The following is a 27,030-nucleotide window of genomic DNA, read 5'->3' as shown; positions in this document are numbered from 1 at the left end:
CCAGTACAATGTGTGAGTACGACCTGGATAAGCAATATTAGGATATCTGTGCCATTGTTCTTGGGAGCACTGCAGCAGCTGAAAACATGGAAAAGGAGACAGCAATGTATGACCAGCAAGCATTTTGTGAAGCAACAGTGAGCCAAAAAAGCAGCTTTCAAACTGCTCAGTTTGAGCATGTGTGGTACAAGGATCTGGGTGTTCTACCTGCTTCCCCTGCCTGCATCCACAACCTCTTTCAAGCAACTGCAAGACTAAACTGAGCGATGGGATAGGAGATACCAGACATTTGGAGGTACTTAACTAGTCTGTGCTTTTCCAATACATTTTCACATGAAGGCTTTCCTAAGCCAACCGGTGGGACCAGGTCCTTACTCCAGAGAATACAAGTATTTTCAGGGCTTATCTCATTTCCCTGTGCTGGAGTTCCCCAACACACACCATGAATACGCTCATGTTGCTGGCTCCATAAAAACTCACATGGTCCAGAACTGATATCCATATTCCTCTGCTCCAGCCTAAGGATGAAATCCCTGCTTCCCTAGAAAATGGATGGATCCCTTGAAGTTATGCTGCTGTGACCATCACCACATTTTCCAACAAAGTCCTGTACCTGACCTAGCCAGAACAGCTGTACCACCAAGGACTGTCACTCCAGGTAATTGATTTTGTCCCTCTGCTCCTGCTGCACTGCTCAGCAGTGCTCCCGTGACCCCGAGCCTGCAAACCCTTGCTCCTCACCCTGCTCCCCTCAGCCATCCGCACGGGCACGGAGAGAGCCCTGGGCCTGCCCACTGCAGGGCCCCGGGACAAAGACTGCATGGACAAAATATGCCAGGAAGGGAGCTGTGGGACTGCAGCAATTTGAAGCGAGATCCCAGAATCCCTCAAGCTTCATGCACCCTTGGCACAAAAAAAGTTTTATAATCTATGAATCAAACACAGTAGATTATGTATTCCAAACACTGAGCAACTAACGTGAACTGCTGGAACATGCACAAATTTACTAAGCTATCACGTGTAGGCAAGGCCTTTATTTTTCATTTCAAATTAAAGAAAAATTGAAAAAAAATCAGGAACTGGCCCATAAAGGATATTTCTTCAAATTGGATTCCAGTAAATTTTCTTTGCTACAGAAAATATCATTTCTCTTTTCCTACTTAGTTGTGCAATATAATATGTTATAATCACATTTAGCTGGAACAATAACAGTAGCACTTGCATAATAGGAACTGCAGAACCATTCTTGCTCAACAGCAGTAGCAGTGAAGTCATCTAAAGTTGAAGTAATGACTTTGCTGGTCTTAATGGCTTCTTCAAGTCTCAATTCAAAGGGAATTGGAAATACAGCTATCGGTGTGAACATTTTCCAGAGAATTTCTCATAAATCCAGATGATTTCATTACTTCTCAGAAAGTATCCTTAAATTACATGTAAAGGATCAACTTCACATTACAAATGAAAATGCCACATATGCAACCCAAAGAGAATTTAGCTAGAATGTCTAGAGTTGATGTTCAATCTCAACTTTCCCTTTGAAATTGCTGTTTCTTTAACAACATGTAGCAGACAAGCCCATACGATTAGTCTGCTTTCATTTAATCCATATGAGAAATTTCATAACAAAGGAATCAAAAAACAGCTGCAGGCATTAAGTTATTTTCAAGACAAACTGTTTAAGTAGTAAAGGATCCAAATATGTTTTCAATAGCGTTTTCTTTTTTTTGTTTTTATTTCCATTGAAGAAGGATTCACAGTCATTCTCCAGCAGCCTGGTATTTTTGTAAAAGGGTGTAAGACACATAAATCATGTACCTTTTACAGTTAGCTTTAAGGATACCCTGCAAACATAAGGACACTCTATCAGCAAAGGCTTATCAAGCTGGATTTTAGGTTCTAAGTGCACTGGTTACTCAAAGGAGCAAAATATCTCAGGACAATATGATTATTTTAAAAGGAAAAGCAAAATCAGGATTTAGACTAAAACTGAGAACCCCAAGGAAAGATATGAGGCAACCTGATAGACAATTTTAAAAAATATTCCTGTCACATTTTAAAATTATTTAGTCATTCTAAAATTTACTAAAGTTTACCATTTCTTAACTGATACAGTGAACAGCTGGAAAACAGAATTATGGCAGAGGCTGACTAGTGAAATTGAAAGTGACTGAAGAAGTAAACCTACTTAAATATATATCACAGTATAAATATTTATTTAATGTAAATATATGAACAGTTGGAAATAAAAATAGCACTAGAAAACCAGGTAATTTTATTTAAGGAATTGAAATCTTAGCAATTAAAAATAGCATCCTAACACAAACAGGCGTTTGTTGTGACCCATAAACAAGCACGGGTCATTGTTATGCCCCATTTAAATGTTTGGGTTCTACAGCAGCGTCGCTCTGAGCGAGAATGCAGTGACCTCTGCCAGGAGCGCTGGAGCCGCCCAGAGCTGCTTCTGCCGCTGCAGGGAGCGCTCCGTGTCACCCCGTGGCCCCGGTGTTCCCAGCCCCGCGCTCGCAGCACACAGGCATTTGAGCAGCCGTGTGACCAGCGGGGTAAGAGATCTGGTAAAGGCAGACACGGAGGGAGCCAAGGCCCTGCTGCCCCCCGCGCCCTGCCCTGGCCTGCCCGGCAGAGCCCGGAGAGCCCGAGGGTAACACAGCTTCCAAACGGGCCTGCTCGCTAATGTAGGATGAACCCAGCCAGCTATTGCAGACAACACTTAACTCCTCTGCCCGTCCTTATGGGATAGTAACCCTTGATGCCTGCACCAAGACCAGTTTTTGAAAGCATCTGTTGTCTCTAATGCTTGCCATTCTAGAAGGTCCTTCCCATGACGTTACCTGTTTAAATATTCAGATTAATTACTGTTTCTTTGGTCAAATAGTAAGCAATGTTTTAAAATTTCATTTTAAACTCAGGGTTTTCAACCAGGGCATGAACAACAGCAATAATATCATCCTAGAGAACAGAGCTTCCAAAGTTATTATGCTCTGGACAAAACCAGCATTAAGAAAAGCAGCTTATTTTAAGGCACTAAAATATTTAGAAAAATTTTCCATTTCTCCTTCTAATTAAGACTGGCCAAATAACACGTAACAACAAAAAAGCTTTTGTTGCAATTCCACCTTGCTGAGGACAAAAGTTTACCAAAGCATTGCTAGGGGACTGTAAGCAATACATTTCCAAGGGCTGTCTTACAGAACTGTGATATAAAAGGTTATTACTTTTCCCATAGAAAAACACTCTCCTTTTTGCCTCTATGCTAACCAGTCTAATGCAATAGAAGGAATTTACATCCACAGCTAAGGAATGTTATGTTCCTGCTGGGGGACTGCAAATTTCACTGAAGTACATCCCACCCTCATTCTACCTATAAAGCACTCTGCATACCAGCAGCTTAGAGCCCAAATGACTGCACATTTCTTAAACTAAAAATAATGCCCCCAAAATAATAAAATAATTTTTAAAACCCCAACCAAAAAAAAACCCAAAACAAACAAAAAAGCCCCATGCAACCAATTTTACCTTGTTGATGGAAACTGTCAGTGCTGGCTCCACTTTAGCCTCAATTTCTTCTGGTGAGTAATAACAAAGGAGTTTGCCACCTCTCAGTACACAATACAGCCTCCTCCAGCTTGTCAGACCTCCTACCATTTGCTAAGGGGAAGAAGTAGTCAGAAATTGCCAATCATAAACCTAAACCAAAACCACATTGCAAGGTGTACACATATCAGCCCTGAGTGATCAAACCTTAGCCACACCAAATTCATTCCTTTCTGTTACAGAATATTTCAGTCACTGATTTCTGAAACGTTAGCAGCACTTTAAATGTCTTCTGGTGTTTTACAGTTTTCACAGACTTGCCATGTGACACTAATAGTACAGAATCTGCTGGTTCACACAGAATGAAATCAAGATCTGGTGTCTAGTGTAAAAATAAAAGCACCTTTACTAACTACAGCAATTGCACAATAATAGAAATAAAAAGAGTATTTCACTTCGGAAATACACAGTACATGCAACAAATGTCAAGCAAAGACATTTGTCTAGAATTTCCACTTCCTCAAATGAATTTTCTGAACAGCTTTCATAAAACCATAACAGTTTCACAACCAGTTTAAAGCCTGTAATTTAGCACTCCTGACAAATGACCCAGACCCTCTGGCCCTCCACTATCACCTTCTCATTCGCCTAGTTGTGCAACAAACCAAAACAGAGAAGTAAATTCACATGAATCCTTTCTGAAGGGATGAGTTTAGATATGGCTCTGTTCACCAGCCTGATTCACCATGCTGTGAGAGAACTCTTGTGGCAGCACAACAAGGGGTACATACAAGGAGGAGAGCCACAGGACTGGTGCCATTAGTACCGCTGCAAACCAACTCTGAAACAAGAGTTGTACTTGATCTTCATTAACAGCCCACATCATTCATGCAAAGAAAAGATTGATTTCTCCATGCTCAGCCACTGAAGGCACCTTTTGTAAATGTAGTTGAGAGAGAGTTTCCCCCTTGTTCTAGATAGAACAGGTAAAAAACAACAGTTCTCAATACATCACTTCAGGTAAAAGCAAATGTTTTAGCAATGGACCCTTAGTGACAGCTATTAACAGCCCAGGATGCAAACACAAGCAAGGTCTTACCTGCTGATTTAGAAATCCTGCCATCATATCCCTGGCCATGCAGGAGGGCTGGACAACTAAACGGCAACACATGTTTCCATACAGGGGCAGCCAAAAAGAGGATTCCTCTGGGGGAAAGAAAAAGGCAAAAGACAGACAAGCACTCAGGTCTGAAAAATGGCCCTAAACATATAGTTTAGCTTCCTACATCTGTTTTTACATTAAGATCCTGAGTTTAAATAAGCACATTTTCGTATTTTAAGGAGTTAGATTTAATCCCGCTGGATTAGATTAAAACTGATTTTTAGTCTTCAGGAAGTGTTTTTCAATTGAAAAATTCCGTAAATTACAAAATAATTTCAAGTAAAGATGGCAACATTGCTCTGCAAAAAAGAGTTGTTCTTACATAAAACGTAGCTCATTTCAGAGCTACAAACTCATGAAAGGTAAGTACACTGGCCCTCTCAGGTAGTATGATCCCTGAGCCCATCCCATTGTGGCACACAGTTACATTTATACATGAGCACTTTGCTTCAGATTATTTTAATAAGGCTTGGAATTGGTATCTACTTTTGTCATCAGCACTAGAGGAGCATTTAGGGTTCCAAGGAGTTTCTAATGAATTGGAATCCCTCAGCTCCACAATGCACTAGGCTCTCTTCTGTAATCAGAAGTAGGTAATGCAATGTTCCACTAATGTGACTGTGTCTTTGGTCAAGGCTTAGAAATGCTTGTAATGAACCAAAATATCCAGGTATGTCCTTCCTCACCGGACTAAATTATGTAAATTAATGTCAGAAAAGGAACTTCAAGAAGAAAGAATATAAAGTACTAATAAAGAAAGGCTAACAAATGTCAAAGGTACTCAAAATTAGTCACACAACACTTCAAGAAATAAATGCCCAAAAATTTTTGAATCTGTACTTATTCAGAATTACTGAAACGTAAAGAAGGAAATTCCTTCTGAGGTCAAGTTTACCCCAGTAAATTATTTAAGTTCCCAGAAGCAACAGTGAGAATCCCATGCCTTAAGTTAACAATTGGAGGATGGCTCAAGGGAAGGGCTATCCTTGCAGAAAATAATGGACAAAGTGCCAAAAAGTGAAAATACCACCATCAGTTGCAGAACAATCAGTCCCCCACGGTGCCAGCGTCCAGGCTGACTGCTCCCAACTTGTGCTGCCCCCGAGCTGAGGGCAGCAGCCAGCACAGACTGCAAGCACACACCCTTACATCCTGTGTTAAATCTGGGCCTCAAACCAGCTCGCCAAACTGAAGCCATTTTTCTCCTTTTCTTTTGATTACAGAGGAACAAACTGTTCTGCATTCTGATACCCTTCCTTGGTTGTGAGAAAGGGGAAATAACTTGTATATAACTACAACTCACGTAAGATGGAGATGCAAATGACAGGAGAAACTCCCAAAAGAATTAAATTTTCATCTGGACTTGAAATTTTACTCAACTTATAGTTTATTCAGCTGTGTACAGATGCCTGGTTTAGAGCCGTTAAATATTTTATTAAAGTTGTTCTATATTGAGTATCAAGAAAAATAATCTCTTTAAGCTCTTTAGTTCACAAGACTTTAATGCAGAATGTTACTGGTTTTTTATTTCCTTAAATTGATACCATATGTACTTACCATTTCCTGTAATGGTAAGGTTGTGGGTCCTGAAATTGTCCTCAGCACTTTCCAGCCCCAAAGTGGTGTATGCTAGCAAACTGTACTTTGCTCCACTAAATGTGAAAGAAAAGGCATGTTTAGGACATTTCTGCTTCATGTTGCTCGGGCAGTAATTAAAGAGAGTCTAGACATGCCTGAGAGACCACATTTCAGTACAAGGAAACACCAAGGTGCAGGCCAGGACCTGTCAGTGGCCACAGATGGACACCTCCAACCTCTTCCCATACAGCTCCGGTGTCTCTGGTTCTTCTTGCAAACACTGTTCCACAGCCTGTTTCTCTCCTCCCTAGATCCTTATCTCCTGCCTCCATGTGTGTACCTCCAGTTCCTCCCACCCCACAACTTCCAGGCCAATGCCATCATTCATTACAACTCTTTCTGTTGCCTCCTCTCTGGGACCTGCTGGCCAGGACACTTCTCATGTGGTCACTGCCCATGAGCTGGGCTTGTGCTTCCTGAAGGGTCAGCAGCGGCCAAACAGGCATAAAGGCCGTGCTATCCAAACCCCCTGCACCCTCTGGATGCTCAAAGCACCCTCTCCTCTAGCCAGACACCAAGAAACTTTCAATAGTTTTACAGCTCTTATTCCTAAGCCTAAAGCAATTAGATTTGGTAATAGGTTCAAAAATTCCTAAAGTTAATAGAACAACTGATGACAACCTTTATCTGAAAATACAGGTTAAAAATTAAAAGGCATTGTAATGCTTCTCCATGTTGCTCTGCTCTTGGCTTTGCCTATGCAGACTACACTTTATAAACCAGTTGTTTATATATGTAGTTTTAATAGGATCCAATAGATTGATTATTCACAGGTAGAAATCTGTACAGAAATCCTATGGTTAGTTTTGTAGCAGAAAGGATTTCTTTTCACTTATTGGAATTAGAGGTTTCAGAATCTTTTATCTTAGTTTTGTATTTTGCCTAGGGAAAAAAAGTATCACTCTTACAATTCAGCACAGTGCAATTGTGGAATGCAGTTCTTGGAATAAACTGGTATAAATTTAGTACGTTTAACCTTTTCTCCGAAATACTCATCGGACCAAGTAACAGATTTATAGTCCAGCAATGCAGTAGGAATTCCACCTGGCTAATGGCAGTTAGAACAAAGTTCACAAGACAACAAACCCCTCCAAATCACTAACTACTCTCCCCAACAGGATCTAGTACAAGATCCTTAAAATATTTTCAGTAGAGCATAAGAAACCTTAGTGGTGTAAAAGCTGAGAAGACACCATTGAAGTAAGATGATCAAGAATAGTTTTCCATCTTAGTATTGTTCACATTTTATTTTTCTTACTAGCACAGTGGGAACGTCCAGTTTTCAGACCTTTGGCTCTGCAGATAAATAAGGAGAGTGTCTACCTCCCCCTAACCCAAACGAAAGAGGAGGAGGAAAATAGGAAGTTTGTTAGAGGGGAGGTCTGTTACTTATCTGTCTCCAGGGAACAAAGAGAAAATTAAATACACTGTAACATCCTGGGTGAAAAACCACTGCTATAAAGCGTTTCAAGAGGGAAATCTGAACAAAAATCCATCAGCATTTGTATATATTCCCTGCTAAAATGTTCCTCAACAAAAGATTCTCCACTGATTATGTTTGACCAAGCAGTTGAGCAATGCATTACCATTCTATTTAAACTGTACCAAAAAAGTTCAGTTTCTTCTCACAGATAAAACTGCTGTGCTGATTCTAAAGTTACTTTTTTTTTCCTAAAGCATGACTAATTACCACAACAACGTTGCCAAAAAAAATAGCTACTTCACTTTAAAAATATGCTCCACAGTAACATTTTCATTCTAAAATACAAGTCATTCCTTTCAGGCAGCTGCAATATAATTTAGGAAAGTTTTATCTACAGATATTTTTCAGATTTAACTGGCTAATCAGGATTGTTGACTGTGTTTTTCCCTTGCATTTCAAAGAATTAGCTAACTGCCTTAAATGGCAGTTTCTTTGTATAGCAAAGAATAATCTGCCTGCTGCATCTCATTCAGTACTTTGCATATCTGTAGTATTTTTCCATGTAACAACTTCATTAAAAAAAACCCCAAGCAGCTCATCTCCATAACATGCCTGTGGCAAAGGCTCATTGTTAAATTTGTTTACTGATCAAGAGACAGAGGCACCGAAGTTTCCACACAGACCCAGGTGTGGGAAGGTCTAACTATAACACTCTATCAATGTATGTTAATTAAGACATCTTCAATTCCAGAATCTATTCCTGAATATTAAACCCAATGTTAGAAATCCCCATCTTAGCTCATTCATTCAATGTGAGTGAAGGAGTGGAAGACTTGTGAGGTTAAAAAAAAAAAAAATCAATATGCTCAATATTCAATCAGATCTTAAATAACAGAGGGTAAAACCAAATATAACCTTCAGGTGCTAACAAGAACCCAACCATAAAAGTGAGGCCACCAGATTAGACTGTGTACTTCCAGCAGAATATCACTGGGGATTTGCCAAATCAAACACAGGACACCGAAGCTGCTGCACCTTCAGCCCAGTGGAGGACAACACATCAAACAACAACCAGTGCACGCACAGGCCACTCTGCAAACGAGTAAACAGGCACTTGAGGGAGACTCTCCAGTGATTTATCCAAAGAGCAACCTGGTTACACTGGAATTTAATAGCAAAACTGCACTAAATTTTTTTCTTCCATGAAAAATGTAAAAAAAAAAAAAAAAACATTTAAGCTAGAATTGAAAAACTAAGCAGACTAAGACTGTATAGAAACTAAATGAGGGATAATTAAGAGAGAATATCTGTATATTTCAAATTAACTAACTTAAGCAACCACTCAAACCCTTTGTCGCTAAGCTTTTTCAAGAATTTCGAAGTCTGACAGTTTCCTCACTAACCAGAGAGATTTCTAAGCCAAGAAGTCTGAAACAGAGGGATCACAGAGTTTTTGGAAAATAGAGAATTTCACTCATGTGTGCACTGGAAAGAAAAAGGCTTGTACAAATGAAATCTACAGAGAAAAGGTGTTCACATAATATAGAAAGTTCACTTTTTTGTTGCAGTTTAATTTCCCCTGCTGGACTGGTAAAACTCTCTGGGAATACTTGAAAGATCTCTTGTAATCTTGCAGTCTCTTCCCTTTTATAAGGGCTACATACCAAGGTCTAACTAATATAAATCCTTGGGGGAACCTATAAAAAAATTGACAACTTATTTTCTGCCTATAATAACTCATTTCTTTCCAAACAACTATTTTAATCACCCAGCAATGCCATCACTTAACACTTCGTTGTTCATTTAATTGTGTTAAGAAAGTAATAGTCACTGTGAGATGATTATCTACAGTAGAAACAACAAACTTCCAAGATGGAGGGAAGGAAAATTCAATTGAGAAACCAAAAGCAAAGCCCAGGGGAGGAGGCAGCTGTTTAAATTGCCTACTGGTGCTTGTTCCTTAAAAGACAGGCAATCTATACTGAAGCAGAGAAGCCAGTTGTTATATCTGATTCAAACTGTGTCTAATGATAGTGCCTCATGGCTCAGCTGAAGCTGGTGGAAAGCACAGCCACCTGACATGATGCAGATTGAAAAATGCATTGTCAGTAGGTGGAATCCACTGGAAAGTTAGTGATAAAATTTGTTTTGCTCTGTGGATAAGATCTCTTGGATGTCTATTTTTGAGTCAAACAGAAAAATCAGTTTACAGTTTTGTCAGTTCAACAAAGATAGAATATGCTTGAATGTTTCCTTTTAAAATCCCAGCAAATAGATATATAAACTAGGCTAAGCCTAAATACCTAGCAAGAATTAAGCATTGATTCTTTATGGTCAGCTGCCAAAAAAAAAAAAAATTCTTTGAAAAATGTTCTTTCTAAAAAACTATAAATAAATAAATAAACCCAATGCTACTAATATTTCCAAAGTCAGTATTTGGCCTGCTCAAATCCCAATGAAATTGAAGTAGCTGGAAAATATTAGTAGGCAGTTAATGTTTAAAAGGAAACAGGTAAATTATTGCATAAAACAGGTAAATTATTGCATAAAACTGCATAAAACAGTTATGCCTATGAACACTGAAAACCAGTAAGTCATTTTAAAATGTCCTGTGCTGAAGCCAATTCAGAAATCTCCTGCTAAGTAGCCTTAAAGTGCCTGTAACCATAAAGTGCCTTTGGCAGTGCAGAGTTCTACTGAAAAGCTGGCAAGTGGAAGTAGGGAAGAGGGTACAGGAGTGGTTTCTCCTGCCTACATACACAGCTTTTCCCATTTCACAACTTGTTACTTCTACACATATCTACCTGTCAAGTATGAGCAACACTGGCTAGGTGCAAAAATAGTATGGGGGAGGAAGTAAACAGGGAAGGGGGAAGGAGAAGAGGCAGATGGACAGAGAGTCACACACAGACTGTACAAGCTCAGCTTCCTCTGGAAATCAAACTAAAATTATGGAGTTTGCAAAGAACAGTGGATTTATCAGCTGCCTGGCTGTGGAGCACAAAGATAAAGGCTGCTTGTGTGTTTCTAGATCAGAACCAGGCCCCAAGGCTCAGCGACATGGTTGGAATTCACACCTACTTTCTCATTTCCTATTTAAAATGTAAATTTTTTTTTCACTTGGGCAAGTAGAGAAAAAGCCAGTTTCTTGGCAGTTTGCCAAAAATTTACAATTCTATTTGGCCTATTTCTATTTTAAAAGCTATAAAACCAGAACATCAATGTATGTGGCTTACTGGATGACTGGGTCAGCAGGCAAAAGGGGTTCAGTGCTGTCTTCTTCCAGCGCAGCTTTGAGTTTCTTCCCTGTAGCTTTGCTGAGGGATGTTTTAAGTTTCTTTGCCAGTTTCTTAGGAGTGTTTGTTATATATAAAGACTCCTCTGTACAGCAGCTATACACTTCAACCTTCACCTGGAAATCTGGGCTTGCTTCATCACTGAAGTGGGGGAGGAGAAAATTTCAGAGCGTTTGTTAACAAACTGTGTATAGAGCCAAGGAATGCTGCTGCTACTTTATAGATTAAATAATATATTTCTAATCAAGGGAAGCAATGCCATAACATTCAGGCACAGATATACATTAATATGGAATTCAGGAATAGAGTATGTAGCAGTAACTTAGTATTGGGGTCATGAGATGGATAATTGCAGCATAAACAATTACAAACAGGAAATTCAACATTTATGTTAAAAATGGAAAAAAACACCCACATTATGGAAATACACAGGCAAGACATTCAAACACACTTAAATCTGCCCTCTACTGTTACACAAAATCACGATTGAAAACCTATCCCTGCCTATGGCCCTAAGTCAGATTGAACTGTTTAAAAGATATCTTAGCTGTACCCCGTCCCCTTCAAATTACTGGGAAAAAAAATGCTATCTAATAAAATCTGTCATTTGCAACTTAACTACCTACTGCTGCATCCTCTGGCCCACAACCTCTCTCAGTTTTCAGTTTACTGATTCTCTTGTTCTCAAGTTTAGTCATCAAGCAGAAGCCTAACCTCATCTTTCAGATCCCAGTCATGTCATTACACACATGCCATAATGAAATCACTCCAAAAGCTTTTATATCAAGTCTTACTATGCCTCGTGGGATACAAGGCAAGTTCAGGTGCCTTTTCTGCTTTTGTTGCAGTGCTTCTCAGAAAATTGTAAGTCTCATAACTTTGAAGAAGCAGATTTAAATCTTTATCCACACTCTTAACTTGAATGGGTGTTTAAGAGAGTTTAAAATTTGATTTAAACTCAGTTTTCAGGATTCTGATTTAAAGTTTTTGGTAGTTCTAGTTTTCCAGTCAGTCTTCCTCAGGAAACAGACTCTAAATTGTTGATAAGAAAATAAAGGTAGGGAGTGGAGTCGAGCACATGTTCAGGGAGGTGTAACAGCCATGAGGTGTTACATGAGGAAAGAGACTGTAACCTGCTGGACAGGTGAACAACGAAACACTGGGTGCAATATTTACACCTATAATGTCACAATGCTTTCAGGTTTTAGCATTAATTTAATGCTGTCCTTGAGATGTAAGTTTATCTCTTTATATAAAGAAAAATGCTTCAGCAGGGCAAAAATTAAAAGTAGAGATCAACTGGTACATCTACAACCAGCATCATTTTGTACACAAAAACCAGCCTTCCAGAGATGGGGATCCTCCACCCACTAAATGAACAGAGCCTCTACTGATTCCTTTGCCCACAGCAAAACCTAGTGGACCTCAGCCAATGTTATTCATAATCACATCCACCTGCAAAAGAAAACAGCAATATTTGTGCTTCATTCAACAGAAGGAAATTATACTCACAATATGGTTACATTTTCAAAACAGATATCTGTTACTGCTTCATCCACAATAGTCACCTCAGTATCAAAAACCTCAGCTCCCATTCTGAACAAACAGAACACCGCATAGCGCTGCGATTCTGGAGAGAGAAACAGAGAACTTTCATCAGCCACAGTGCACGTCACAGTGCTCAACACTGCCAGTAAACAAAACAAAATGGTGATGCAGACCTCCAAGGAATTGCCCTCAAATTCTTCCCACCAGAAATGTTCATCATAGGGTTTAATGACAATTGACCTATCAAAGCTGCTGTATAGGTAGAACAACATACACAAAGGGGAAAAAATGCCTACCTCTATTAGAAGAAAAAAAAAAAAAGTTGAGTAATCAGGTATAGTTTCTGCTAGCAACTTCAAAAGCTTAAGTAAAAATGTAATTTTGTTTAGTAAAATTGACTTTACACCAAAAAAACCCAAAACATTTGATCCAAAGTCTGTATCATTTTATAAATGTGCTACATAGGATTAGGCTATTTTGCCATGCTTTGCATCTCTGACCCTATTGAAAATCAAACTGAAATCAATGCCAGGTGACAGCTGGAGCAGATTTAGGATTAATCTCCATGACACAGCAAAATGCATGTACTTGAAGGCTATCCAATAATACCCTCAACACCAACAGTCAACTTTCATTTAAATTTCTCATTGGAAACAGCCTCCAATATACTCTCTCAAGTGCAGACAAGACATAGAACAATGTGTTTAAGCAGAAGTTTCTCAGTTAACCATTTAATACAACATTCTTCTGTTGCTTCCTCTGGAATTCTTCCTCAGGTGGACTCTTTAGAGAGTAGGGTTTAAACACAGAACCACAGGACTTTGAACTAACTCAGCTTGCTACAACCAGCAACTTCAAATTACAAGCATTTACACAACAAAGAGTAAAATATAGACCTAATGAAAGGTCAAAAAAGGGATTGAAATGAGTATGAACTTCCTCATTCAGTTTAAACTTACAGGCATAAGCAATTGCTTATCAAAGTAATTAATTACATCTTACATACTTTCTTTTTTGCTGAAGTGGTCAGAGCCTTTCCACATTAATGGTATTCGAATATCTAAAGGGGGAAAAAGAAGGAAGGGAGATTAAGTTACAGTGAATATTATAGATCTGTGATCAAAACAAATTACAAGAAGTGTGTTGTTTCTTTTTCTGGTGTTCTGGTGGTAACAGGGCCTTCCACCCAATGAACAGCATAACTGTTCCAAAATTATTATCCACATCAAAAGTAAGTGCAATAATTAGTTCAACTTGAAGTGCCATTTCTGCTTAGAAATTGTGCTAGAATAAGGAATATTTTAAATCTCATTCGAAAGTACCTGAAATAACATTTCAGAGAAGCTGTGTAGCATAGTTCTGAGAGGTATTCTCTGAGCCCATTATTATGCACAGATGTAAACCAAAATCCTGCTTGCCTTGTGCTGAAAGCCACTCATCCCACTGCAAGAGGAAAACCTTCCTATTTTAAATAAAAGACTGGGATATTTATACTGCAAACACTTCAGTCTTGTTTTGCTAACCACAGAGAAAATACCACTTGTAATCACATTCCCAGTGAGAATTGTCTTAGTCAGCATAAAAAGAGTTTAGAAATCTTTTTTCTTTTAACACAAAAAATATCCTTCTACTTCAGAACCACAGTAGAGAGGCAATTACAAAGCCATTATTTTAAATCATGCCTGTCATTTTAATATTAGGAAAGTATTTTCTTCACTAAATTTTCCAATTTATCTACTAAACTCAACACAGTACTAAGTGACATTTTCCTCCAGCTTAGAGGACTCAGGTGAAGACAATGTTTTTTATTAGTTTCCTGTTAAAAGACAAATGCTGTGAGGGCTTTATAAATCCAAACCTGATTTCTGAGTACAAGGGTGCTGTTTAAAAGTATATGCAATATATTAAGTGACACATGATGGCAGCAGTGAACAGCATGAACTCAGCTGTCTTGTGACAAAAATCTTCAGTGTTGTTACAAAGAAGCATTGCCGACTCCAGTGTTGTTTTCATATGAGACTGATGGAAAAATCCACATTCATGATGCTAAGATGCAAAATCGTGCCAGTATTTTGGCATCAGATTGTCATGTATTCCTACAGGGGTTTACCCAGCAAAACTTGTTAAGTGAAGTCACATATAGTCACTGTCTCAGAAGTTAATGGAAAAATTCAAATTTCATTTAACTTTTATTATGAGACATCTATTTATAAAAGCTATTTCAATATTGAAACTTTCAAATTCATCTATTTTTAAGTGTTCATGAAAACAAATGAACTTTCAAGTGAACAACCAGCATACAGCTTTAGACTTCTAACTTCCTAAAAATCAATACATCACCATGTTCTGAAACTGCCTTTCACTTCTAAAGATGCATTTGCATAGCAAGCATTTCTAAAAATAGGGGGTTTTACATAAAGAGAAATAGTTTCATTAAAATCATTACAGAAGTCTCTCTTAAACTTTAAAAGATGCGTATACTCATCCTTGTCAGAGACAAAGCACAGAATGTTTCTTTCCTAAAATGCAATGGTCTCCAATCTACATTCATATGTGAAAACAGGCACAAATAAAAGCTTTTTCTATCTTGAATCATAGCAAACTCTGAATGGCAATTGTAATGTGCTCGATAGACCTTGTTAGCAATTAGAGTACTAGATTAAAGATTACTTCTGCATGCCACTTTCAATATCTTGCCAGCTGAAAAATTTACACCTTGGTCAGAAAATCATCAGGGTATAGACAATCAATCCTGGAACCAGTTTAACATGATACTTGTAAATCAGCTTTCAATTCATTATTGGAATGAAAGGGCTGTCATTTATCAAAAACAAAGATCAATTTTCATACACCTTAATTTCAGTTACCATTAGCTGTAAATGTGTGTGGATGCAAACTGGATACATTCAAATACTACAATTAATCAAATTTTAACCCAATGATTCCTTTATAAAATTACTTTAAATTACGATAATGCTTTTTCATCAACATTTGATATATTGCCTTCTGACAAAAAAATCGATTGGTACAATAACATAAATTACATAATTTATTCAAAAATATGGGGGATAAGTAAAAATGAAAGAAGTGTGAAAAGCTGTGGATTAAGGAATACACTTCCCACACAGTATCTGACATAGCTGCTTTCTGTAGGAGCATATTCCTCAGTAGTCCTGCATAGTTCTTCCTAAACTTTTGCAGTTGGTCACGATTGCCCTACTTTTTTGGTAATCATCATCTGGCATGTACTAACTATATGTCATGCTAATAAATTTATAAGTGGATGGATTACTGAGGGTAGAAAATGAGGAGGTGACTTATAGAAAGAATAAATCAGCAGAGGCCAAGAACAACATGTCAGCTTTTCTGCTGTAAACTGGACCTGGCCAGGCTTCCTGACACAGTATGTGAAGAGGGGCGAGGCATGGCAGCAGCCAGCACTCCCAGGCTGGACTGCACAGAAAGGCAGTTGGTTCTTCCTCCTCTTCACCTCGATCTCTGCCACACTTCTGAGGACATAACCTCCAGTTTTGAGAGTCACTGTGTTGGCAACAGTGCAGAATCATTAACAGACAGTACCAAACACAAAGTGGTGTATTTCACCCGCTTATTCCATTAAAGAAACGAGCTGCATCTTTCATATCCTGAGCAAGTTTTACATACTAAAAACAGAGTTCTTAAAAAATTCTGATTTTCTAAAGATGGCAGAAGTGTATTATATGACCCTAAGGTCTTCACTGCAGATAGCTCTCCAAAATTGAAGAAAGGTGCAACTGCAGCACAGACAGGCAAACAGATGCTTTCACCCAACTACCATAAGGAGGAAAGACAGATACACATTCTGCAAACAGCTGTCCTGGCAAAAAAACATTACTGAACCATGTGCTCATCACTCTTCTTCTCCTAGAAGTTACCTTGCTTAAAGATATATCAAAATATGCAGATTAACTCAAACAGTCCCAGTAGTGAGCTGTTCTACACTATTTTATTCTTAATGAAGCAGGGAAGGGAACACAAACAGACGTGTTAGCAAAGCTGGCAGAACAGCCACAGGACTGCTGAATGTAGTAACATCCACTGTCACAAGCAAACAAAACAATAAATCCACAGTGCTGAAGTTTGAGAATAGAAAACAGCCCACTAGGAATGGCTGTTAAATGGTAAATGTTTTTACTAGCTTGCATTGAAGCCATACCACTACACCTTTGCTGTAGTAATGTAATCTGCATTGCCTAAATAACATTTGCATACTAGTTATAATTGTACTCTCAATTTGTTAGACAGGCCCTGTACTATCACTTCAAAGTCTGCTGTTGTGGGGAGAAAAAAAAGTTTTCAGCTCACTCACTCTTGTTTAGCTTTGAAATGCATTCAGTGTTTAGTGGCAAACAGAAAAGAAGTATTTCCCTCTGTGGAATGCCCTGTGAGTAAAATGGAAATAGAAGGTGGGATCTTCAAAGGCCCATGTGAAACTTAAGCACAAGTCCCCTTGCAGCATTAGAGGATGGATGCCTCTGAACCACATATACACTTCAAAAATACAATCTTTTCTGCATAGTTTGTATTACAAAACTGCCCAGCTAATTAGCTTCTATAATTAAGTGACTACCCAGCCTCTTACTTGATAGAGCAACCTTTGCTCTGCATGCCATCCGATCTTTTGTCCCATTTTCTGAAGACCTCCAAAAAAGAAAAGAAAAACAATATTTGAGATCTGTGCATTTAGATATCTAAAACTCAACCCTGTAAACACTAAGAAGTGTCAGGATTTTCATATTGTAGCTCATTTCAAATGCTTGTCTTTAAAGTTAATTTTGGTACCTCTGGTTTAAGATATGAGTCACTAATTTCTTAAGCATAATCTGGAAGGAAGGTACATCACCATTTTTAAAAATTCCCTGGAAGACTATTCCAAAGCGTAGGTAACCAGAGTATTAAAAGCCAAGCAGATTCATCATCCTTGTCTTTTCCAGCTGCAACATGATCAAATACATTATCAATTTTTCCCCTCTGTACGTGTCAATGAAGATGCAACTTACTTAATTGGTTCTATTATTGTTTAAAGAATTGCCTCCTCCTCTATTAATAAATGAAAATTTTTAGCTACTACCAGCATAATGACTTCCAGAGACAGTTAGAATCTCTCTAGAACTCACAGATGATAGACCCTAGAAAACACTAGAATTTTCTCTCTGCCACGATTAAGCCTTAAACAAATTCCAGTCTGAAGCAAATGTCAAAAGAAAAGATCTCCAAACGGACTATCAACTACCAAAGATACAATTTAAATGATAGAGAAATAACTCTTTAGCATGCATCTCTTCTAATGACCTCCACAGACATCTCAAATACCCCTGAAGACAGAAATGCAAGCAATGCATGGCAGTCACAAATCAAGTACACAAGACAACTGTTCAGATACATCTCCAAATATCCCTGCCCTGTTTGGGACACGTGCCATCGCCATTCTGTGCTCACTGACATTAAAGACAAGGAGTTGAGTAAATCAGCACATATACACACTTGATATTATTCCATCCTAAAAACATAAATAAAAGATGAATCGCTACAAAATTCCTTATTTTGTTAGGAAAAAGCAATACAAATGCAATTAATAGAGAATACCACACATTATATGCTAGCTTTCAAAATCAACTTTAGAATAGTGGACAGAAAACACTGCTTTTTCCTCCAACACATTTCTCCTATAGGGGAACATTTCTGAAACCAAGAAGTAGTGGAACTTCTCCTACAGATACAATTAACTGGAGCCAATCACGTACTCAAAGACTTTTTACACTAAACTGCAATATAATATTTCAATAAATTACTAACCTGAGAACAACAGTGCCTCTGCACCACGATTCTCAACATTGCACCCCAAAAAAATTCCATTTAGACCAAAACTTTGTAACATTATTCAAATAAAGCGCACATACTTTAGCTCCTTCGAGAATTAAACTGTGAGAATGTTTTGTACTTTTCTTCCCATTGAGTGTTACATGTATCACTTCGCTGTAGTTAGCAAAAGTGGCCAGCAGAGGGTACCAATTAACCACGATGGGGCCATTATTAAAGGACCCTTGATAACAATAGAAAGAATGAAAAATACAAATAGCTGTATTCTGTCTTGGATAGCTTTGTTTTGTCCCATCAGACTTGGCTAGGTACCTTTTTGTACCCTAAGGGTAATCAAGAAAATATGTCCGTTGTGTTACTCGATCTTTAATTAATGTCAAAAATAAAATCTACCCAGGAAAATATGACTTGTATTTGATTTTCTAAAGCAAAAAGAAGATAAAGGAATTATTTTATAAAGTAATGCTTTACAGCAGTAATTTATGTTTAGGAGATAAGGAAGGATTTAAATCCACGTTCCTAGACAGACTGCTAAAAATTCCTGTACGTCAAAGCCAGCTTCATGGTGCTCCCTCTGGATCTGAGCTGTTACTCACTGCCGCTCAGCGCTGCCCGGGCCGGGCTCCCCGTTCCGGCCCTGCAGCTGTGCCCTGTAGGCCCGGATGCGAGCGTTGCAAACCATCAGGCTCTTCACGGCGCGCAGGAGCTGCTCCTTCTGCGTGCTCGCTGCCAGCAGCTTGCGGATTCCTTCTCGCATGCGGACCTCAAAGCTGATCTTCTCTTGGATGTCGCGTTCCTAGATACGCAAAAAAACCAAAGGATTCAACAAAAAACTAAGAGTGTTCTCAATTTTTTACATCCTCTGCAGTTGGGATAGAGAACTCTAGGTTTTAATTATGCACAGCTATTGCAACACTTGCTGAATGCAGAATGGTAGTTCTCTCTTCAGGAACAAATGAGTAAAACATGGGACAAAACAGATTTACTATTCCCTTATACGTGCAAATTCCAAACCAAGATTAACTCACTGTACCATCTGAAAGTTACTAAAAATTTATGTGCCTCCACGTGTCATTCAGAGAATAATAACATATGGTCTGAGAGAGGGCTAGCTGAGCAAAGCTTACAAATTAACAACCCACTTCTAACAGTGATCCCTATTAAAATAAACTTTAAACTGAAGAAAATGTCTGAAATATTTTAAAGCAGAAACTCAATCTCATCACCTCTTCAGCGGTCTTTAAAAAAGTGAAGATCTGTTTTTTTTTCACTTATGGCAGTATTCAGGTAAGTGCAGAAGCAAAAAAAAAAAAAAAAAAAAAAAGGAGACTGATCCCAATACTCAACTGCATCAGGCCATGAACTGAAAAGTCAAACAGCTGTGGTGGCTTCAAGACTATACAGGCATCATGTCAGGCACACTTTTCATTCAAACAGTGAAGTAAACTAAACATGGCTGGCAAGTCATTGGAATTCACCATCACTGTGTTTTTGGGGGCTTTTAAGGTTTTATAAGAACGGCTGAGAAGTCAAATTTTTCCTGCCTGTTTCACAGAAAACATTTATAAATGTTCATTATTCCTCACTTGTGACTTCAAAGAGGTCAATCCACACCAGGCCAGGAAAAATTAAGGTGAAGGACCACAGACTGGTGTCTCCCAAAGGCCTGCTAGATGCCACTGATGGCTGATACACATTATCTCGTTTATGTGGCTCTCCCTGGCCAAACCAAATATTTCTGACACGTGAAGAACAGTGAATAACAGAATGTTGTCATGGTATTGCAGGGTTGCATTGCAAATACTTTGCAGGCCAGTGAAGAGTGTAGCTTTCTCATTACTACAAAAGAGTGCCTCTACTACCTCTGGAATTAACAAGTTCATGGTTGTTTGGTGGTAAACAGCCCCCAAAGCTCATATCAGAGATATTTCCCATTGAAGTTCTGCTGGTATTCTCTACAGCCAATATATGAAAGCCTGGGACCCCATATGGCACCATGGACTATCCCATTTTTAACCCTCACAGGTTTGTTTTTTAAAGTTTCAATCACAGTCAGAAGGATAAAGCAGGGCAACACCTCTGCGTTCTCAGCACCTGCATCTTTATTCACACTTTTTCTTAGGATTCATCCCATAAAAGGAAAAAAAAAAAAAACCAGAGTAGTAAGTAGCTTTCATCCATCTTCTTTTCTTCTGAGTCAAATTTTACATGGCTATGAAGACCCAAGGCCCACACCTGTCCCTAAGAAATAATTACTTATTCTCTGAACCTAAACTAATAAATCAGCTGCCACAAAGCTCCAAAGAATAACATCCTACTTCCCTCTAATAATTCCCAAGACTGTAGCCCTCTGCACTGCCCTGGCTCCTCTCCACATCTATCACCTGTTACAGAACTACAGTGAGGAAATAAACACTCCTATTTGGGGCATCTGCATGTATCCATACTGGCTTTCAAGAACTGCACAAAGTATTCAGTCCGCACTACATCTCAGCCAGGTTCACATAAAATATTCTGGACTAGCAGTAGATGGCTTTGGTCCATAGCTGAAATAAGCACACTACATAACTCTCATCTGAAGGAAGGATTTAGCAGCCTGATTTGGGAACGTATAAAGTTCTTTGTGCCTACCAAAAGAGATTGGTCAGTTTTCCCCCCCTCCATTCTGTCTAAAAATACAGGCACACCATCTGGACTTGGAGGAATGGCACAGCAGTGCATTGCCATATGCTGTCTACTAACACACCGTTTCCCTTGTGAGGTCCATCCTTCCCCCACCAACGGCAGCACAATCCAGACAAGACTATTAACAGCTGCTGGGATTTTCAGCCCCACACTCAGGAGCTACCAAAGCAATGCTTCTAAAAAGTGTCTTGGTATTCCCCACCTAAGTCTACTTAGTATAAGAAATTTCTAGTATTAGAAAAGTAATGCAATCACAAAACAAACAAAAATAACAGCTGAAAAAAATTATATGGATACTGCTGAAGGTAGGACAGGTAGAAATTTTACTTCATTTAATTGGTAACTTCATCACAGGTTCACAATCTTATTCCAAGGTACACTTCTGATTTACTGCCACAGTGGTTTACACCTAAACACTAAAACTCCAAACCCTAAAACTCTAAGCCCCATAAGTATAGTGTATCTTTTTAAAGTAAGCAAGTAGCCAGTAGTCAAGCTACAGCCTTGATTGAAGGGCTGAAACTCTTCTAAAACAGGGGCTATGAAGTCAAGACACCAGCTTGCGCATTTTGCAGTTAGAAATACAAAGAGCATTTGCTGCAAGCGACAGCCACAGTTTCACAGACACTCCCGAGCTCAACTTATTTGGGTTTTGAACCAACTCGAAGTGTAAAAAAACCCTCACGAATCGGAAAACCAAGAAAGATTAAAGAGGTGCAAGGATGCTGAAAGATTAAATAAGTGCAAGGGAGCAGCTCCGAGAGCCTGCAGAGTGGGAGGCCCCGGTCAGCCCAGAGCAGCAGCTCCGCCGGGGCGGCCGCCGCGTTCCCCGGCGAGCTCCCTCAGGAGCGCGGCTGCACCGCCGCCACCCGAGCTCGGAGACAGCGCAGCTCCCGCACCCCGGGCCGCCACACCGCCCCCGGGCCAGGTCTGCCCTGCCGGCCCGGCACTCACCGGCCCCGCGGCGCCCGGCCCGCCGGGCTGCTGCCGCCTCATCATCCTCATCCTCCTCGGCGGCGCCGCCGTTCAAACCTCCCGCCCCGACAACGGCCGCGGCCGCCCCGCCCCCGGCCCAGCAGCGCCCCGCGGCGCGGCGGCCGCCGGCTCGGCACTGAGAGCTTCGGGCCCGCCGAGTGCTGCTGACGGCAGCGCTAACCCCGTCTTGTACGGCCACAACAGCGAGTGCCAGTAATAAAGGCCAGGACAGAACTTGTCTTGGCTTCTTTCTTCCCTGTTAAGTTACTTTTCTGACACAGGCCGCTGCGGCCTCTTTCTGATGAGTGCTCTTACTGGGAGCGGCAACCAGTGCTGCTCCAAAGCGTGCCTTGAATTTTTAACCGTGTTCTTGGGTTCCTGCAGTTAATCTAATGATGCATCTTGAATACGATGGTACTTCAATAGCTGCACTAGTAGCGCATATTGTTAAAAGTATACTGTTATATACTGAGTAAAAGTGCATTAATTATTCACTAGATTGACTGGAGAGGAATGGGAGTCATCTCTCCCTCTTCTGCTGCCAGTTTTGCAGCTCTGTTTGTCTTTGGCAGATGAAACAAATGAGCCAAATAGTGTCTCCCATCCATTCCTCATCCCTGATTTCTTGGCTTTCCTCTCTGAATTCCTCTTTGACAGGTGATGGTCAGAAGCACAGATCCTCATTGCTTTGCACAGGGTTGTCAACATTTGTGGGAAGCAAAACGTGTTGGAACGAGTGAGATATACAGTGTTGCTAACAGCTTTCTACAGAAGACAGAAGTCTCCAGGCTAACATATGCTTATTTAAAATATAAGAAAATGCAGTTAGAAGGGAAAAATTTTAAAGCATCATTGCTTCATCAGGATTTCACAAAGGTGCTCAGCAGTTCAGCTGGACCCCTGACATTTACAACTGGGGCACAAACACAGCAGGCTAGCCCTGAAGGAAAATCATGAACTTCTGGACCAAAAGTACGTATTCCTTGGTGCAAGGCAGAGGACAGGGAGCTCTGCTTCCCTCCAGAGTGCTCATCCCACCTGGAGGCACAGATGGCAGAGGCAGCAGGTCTGGAGTTCCCGTCTCCATCTTGGTCCATGTTTCTTAGGGCATTCAGATATTCGCTAAATACCTTCATGCCATCCTGAAATCCTCTGCATACCACTGACAGGGCACATGCCACAACTGGGAAGATCTACCCTTGTTGAACACAGGAAAAACCTTAGAAAATAAGGGCCTTGTTACCCTTGAAAACCATGGCTCAGGCCTGTGACATCAGCTGAGCAGAAAAGGACTATGGGAAAGTGACTCAGCTGAATTAGAGGTAGAAAAACAAATTATATAACCATTACATGTTCATATTGTGGTTTATGGCGGTTGGTTGAACCACATTTGTTGTGCTTAATTGGAATGTAACTGATAAAGGACTAACTGCTTTAAAAGGCCTGGTTTTTGCAATAAAAGGACTAACTGCTTTAAAAGGCCTGGTTTTTGCAATAAAGGGCTCCCTCTTGCACCTGCCTGGTGAGTCTGCGTCATTCTGCTTCATAATACTACCCCAGGTTATCTATTTATGGATGCCATATTTTTTCCTGTTGTTTGCATACTCCCTCCTGTTCTTTAGGTACTGTGACTTGCTCAAAAAGACTTGGTCCAGTCTGTTCAGTGGAGAAATCCCATCAGGGAGCCAAAAGGCTTCTGTTTAATCAAGGTACTATACTTAGAGCTGCATATGGACAGCCAATAAATCTAAGAGTGAGCTTGAGCAAGGTTTAAAGGGAAGTCTCCACCTAATCCCAGTGCTTCATGCACCCAGGATAAGCCTTGGGCTCCTGTCTCTGCTGCAGAGATCAGGATTTTGGATACAGCAAAAGCAATCCACCAAATGAGGGGAGAACATGAGATGACAGATCAGAGTGCCCTTTTGCTTTACAGTGTGGCTTATCTCTTAAAGTGGGGTCTAGCCTCTCCTGAATCACTTGGGGATGGGAATTGAGCCTCAAAAATCTACAGGTCATTTTCTAGGCTACAGAAGTAAACTAGAAACACATTACAGATTGGAATTGAACCAAATAGTAAAAGTCTCAGGTTGACTGTACCATATTATCATTGAATCAGTGCTTGACCCAAGGTGAGTGAGGCTACAGCCTTGACTGAATGGCTGAAACTCTTCAATGAGTTTGATGTAAACTGTGGGAGCAGCTGGAAATTATAACCTTATTGCAGAGATAAACAAATAAGGAATTAATTACTGTGACTCTGGCTTGCTAACATTCCTTCACCAACTCACCAAAGAGTGCCCTACCACAGAAAATTGACACAACCTGTGAAAAACACACTGAAACACTTCCTATCCAGCATCATCCCAAGCAGTTCAGGTTAGACTCTAGAACAAACCCACTAGTTCAACCTTGGAGAAGCACTGCCTCCAGACCCCTGAGAACAGCTCTCAGGTACAACAGGGTTTGTCAACAGCCAGGATAACTACATGGATACAATAAAATTCACTGCAAAAGTTATGCCCCAAATTATTTCAGGCAATCAGCATCTCTAAAACAATTTTGCTGGTGGTGTAGACAGCTCCCAGGAATCTGTGGCAGTTGTCCAAGAATTTTAGATGCTAATTAGCATGGTTTTGCAGTACAGTCTGTTCAGCAAATCTGAGTCTTAATAAAGTCCCAAAAATGTGACTGCTAGTAGCATAAAGAGCCTGTGCCTGCAGCCCTTACATGCTCCTACAGACAGTGACTTGAATTGGAGCTCCTAAGAAATCAGTGGCAGTTAAATGTGTATGACTCAGCCCTAAGCAACATGAATAGGATCTTCTCAAGCTCACTGCATACCTGCTCTTCAGCTGGTTCCAATGTCCAATTTTCCAGTACATTAGGAACATGTTTCTGCAAAGTCTGGCTTCTCACATTCTCGCACCTGCTTCAGTCCTCCGTTGCATTCATTTTCTAGAGACGCAAGGTTTTATTATTATAAAATGAGGCTTCATAATTCAGTAGATCTGTCAGATGCTTAATTAAAAAATGAAACATTTCACCAAACTTCTAGTATTAGCTTCTAAAGGAATGTGAGACTGAGACTTTAAAAGGCATTTCTACAGGTTTAGAGCGAGGCGAGATGTTCTTTCCACACTTCATGTCTAGCTCCAACAAAGCTCTTCTGCTGTTACAGCACACAAACTAACTTGAAATGAAGAAAGCTTATGCCATCTAGATTATCTAGAGATTTGAGATTTAACTAGTAACTAACTATTCTGCTTGCTCCCTAACTGAAGGGTAAATGCAGAAGACAGCAACAAAAAAGGGAAGCATTGTAACCATGTTTTTTCTCCAGACAAACCTCCACTGAATGGCAGAAAAACCCAAAGGCACAACCTACAACAAGGAAAATCCTGCACAGTCACTGCTGCTAGTGCAGAGAAGTCAGAAGGGGGTAGGGTGAATTAAACAGGGGATCTATATCCTGCCTTCTGGGGTTTCTTAAGTGAAACATTTTTCTCAGATGAATCACACCATCCTTTTATTTGGCATTTGATTTGCATTGCAAAGCATTTGGCTTCCTTCTAGTATTAGGGAAACTGGATAGCAGAGAAAAGATCATTGTCTATCTAAATCACTGTTCTGCTCAAGTGTTAGATCAGCATATTATTTTAAATGTTAGGCCCATCATTTTGGTTTAGCAGGTACAAAATGTCTACACCTACTCTTGACAGCACTGCAGTATTTTTCTTAATTTCTTAGTTCCCACAGCTTGCTACACCTACTCCTTGAATATCATCAGTGTGCCAGTAGAAATGCACTCAATTCCTCTTCAAATTTATCCTAAATGAAAAGCTATGAAGATTTGTACTGGACACGTGGGAAAGAATTTGCAAAGGCTTTTTATAACTGACTACTAATTTAATTTTACACTGAAGAGCAAACTGTTCCCATTGATTGCCACTGGCTTTGATTGCCATGGTATGTGACCAGTATAGACTGGTGAAATGGGCAGAGACTGGAATTTAAGGCGTTTACCTGACCACTTACTGGAGCCTCAGTAACTCATTTCTTCATTTCAGCCTGCTGAGGTCAGTTGAAAGTCTTTCCATCTCTTAGCTGAGCAGAAAGGCAACATGTAGTCCTACAAACAAATTAAATATGGGTAACTACCTTATTGTAATGCATTTTGGGTTCAGTTTTGATTGGATAAGGTGAAAATTAACCATCTGACAGCGAGCTAAAGCTTAACCCTGTAATGATGAAAGTTATGGCAAGAGAAAACTTCACAGGCTTCATCTTAGCTAATTGAGCAGTGTGAAATAGGTTCCTTCTCTAAGGCAGCCATGGAGCCAGTTGTTGAAGATGTCACCCTATAATATGCAGGTGCCTAAGTCAGCTAGGATGTATCACCCTTTTCTTCCTGGGATAATTAGACAGAGACCAGAACAGCTTAGAATAAACTCTTACTATTTCAGATGTTCTCAGATTAATTTTACCCTGACAGCTTGTCCATCTTCTGCTCAAGTTTTTTTTTTTTAATATTCTGCAGTTCTCCTTCTACTGCTATAGTGCTCCCAATGGCACCAGGATCACATCTCTGTATGATGCCATCAACTAAACATTGATACCAAGGTGCTTCAATGAACTATTTTGTTGATCACTGCCAGTTCCTGTAGAATTTCTAAAAGAAACTGTAGAAGATTCAGAACATACAAGGAATTATTTTTCCTGTTTCCAGATAAGAGACCAGAAACTGACTCCTCCCAGTATTCCTGACATCAATCCTGTATTGAAATGCCTTCAGATTAAATTAATGTAGCCTTTTTGAATCACCATATGAGATAAATGCACTCAAAATACATTTTATAACAGAAAAAGTAAGTTACATAAAATCCATCCCCACA

At 39.7% G+C, this 27,030-nt stretch overlaps 1 protein-coding gene across 2 annotated transcripts in view; it reads right to left on the bottom strand.

Annotated features, from left to right (window-relative positions):
• The window catches only part of RTKN2 (rhotekin 2), a 33,122-nt gene extending 10,871 nt beyond the window's left edge, over positions 1-22,251 (bottom strand). For both annotated transcript variants that reach the window (XM_041404919.1, XM_041404918.1), the window contains exons 1-9: positions 22,118-22,251; positions 19,075-19,274; positions 17,241-17,299; positions 13,626-13,679; positions 12,584-12,701; positions 11,012-11,212; positions 6,272-6,366; positions 4,652-4,758; positions 3,535-3,666 (exon numbers count right to left, since the gene is read on the bottom strand). In XM_041404919.1, the coding sequence (XP_041260853.1) occupies positions 3,535-3,666; positions 4,652-4,758; positions 6,272-6,366; positions 11,012-11,212; positions 12,584-12,701; positions 13,626-13,679; positions 17,241-17,299; positions 19,075-19,274; positions 22,118-22,168 (1,017 nt within the window). In that variant the 5' untranslated portion in view covers positions 22,169-22,251. The remainder of the gene's footprint in view (positions 1-3,534; positions 3,667-4,651; positions 4,759-6,271; positions 6,367-11,011; positions 11,213-12,583; positions 12,702-13,625; positions 13,680-17,240; positions 17,300-19,074; positions 19,275-22,117) is intronic.
• Positions 22,252-27,030: the final 4,779 nt, after the last annotated feature.

This window comes from Onychostruthus taczanowskii, unplaced genomic scaffold (genome assembly GCF_017590055.1).
Source record: "Onychostruthus taczanowskii isolate IOZ18803 unplaced genomic scaffold, ASM1759005v1 scaffold22, whole genome shotgun sequence".
In the NCBI taxonomy this organism is placed as follows: Eukaryota; Metazoa; Chordata; class Aves; order Passeriformes; family Passeridae; genus Onychostruthus; species Onychostruthus taczanowskii.
Note: the sequence above shows the minus strand (reverse complement) of the source record. Positions and strands in the feature narration are given on the sequence as shown.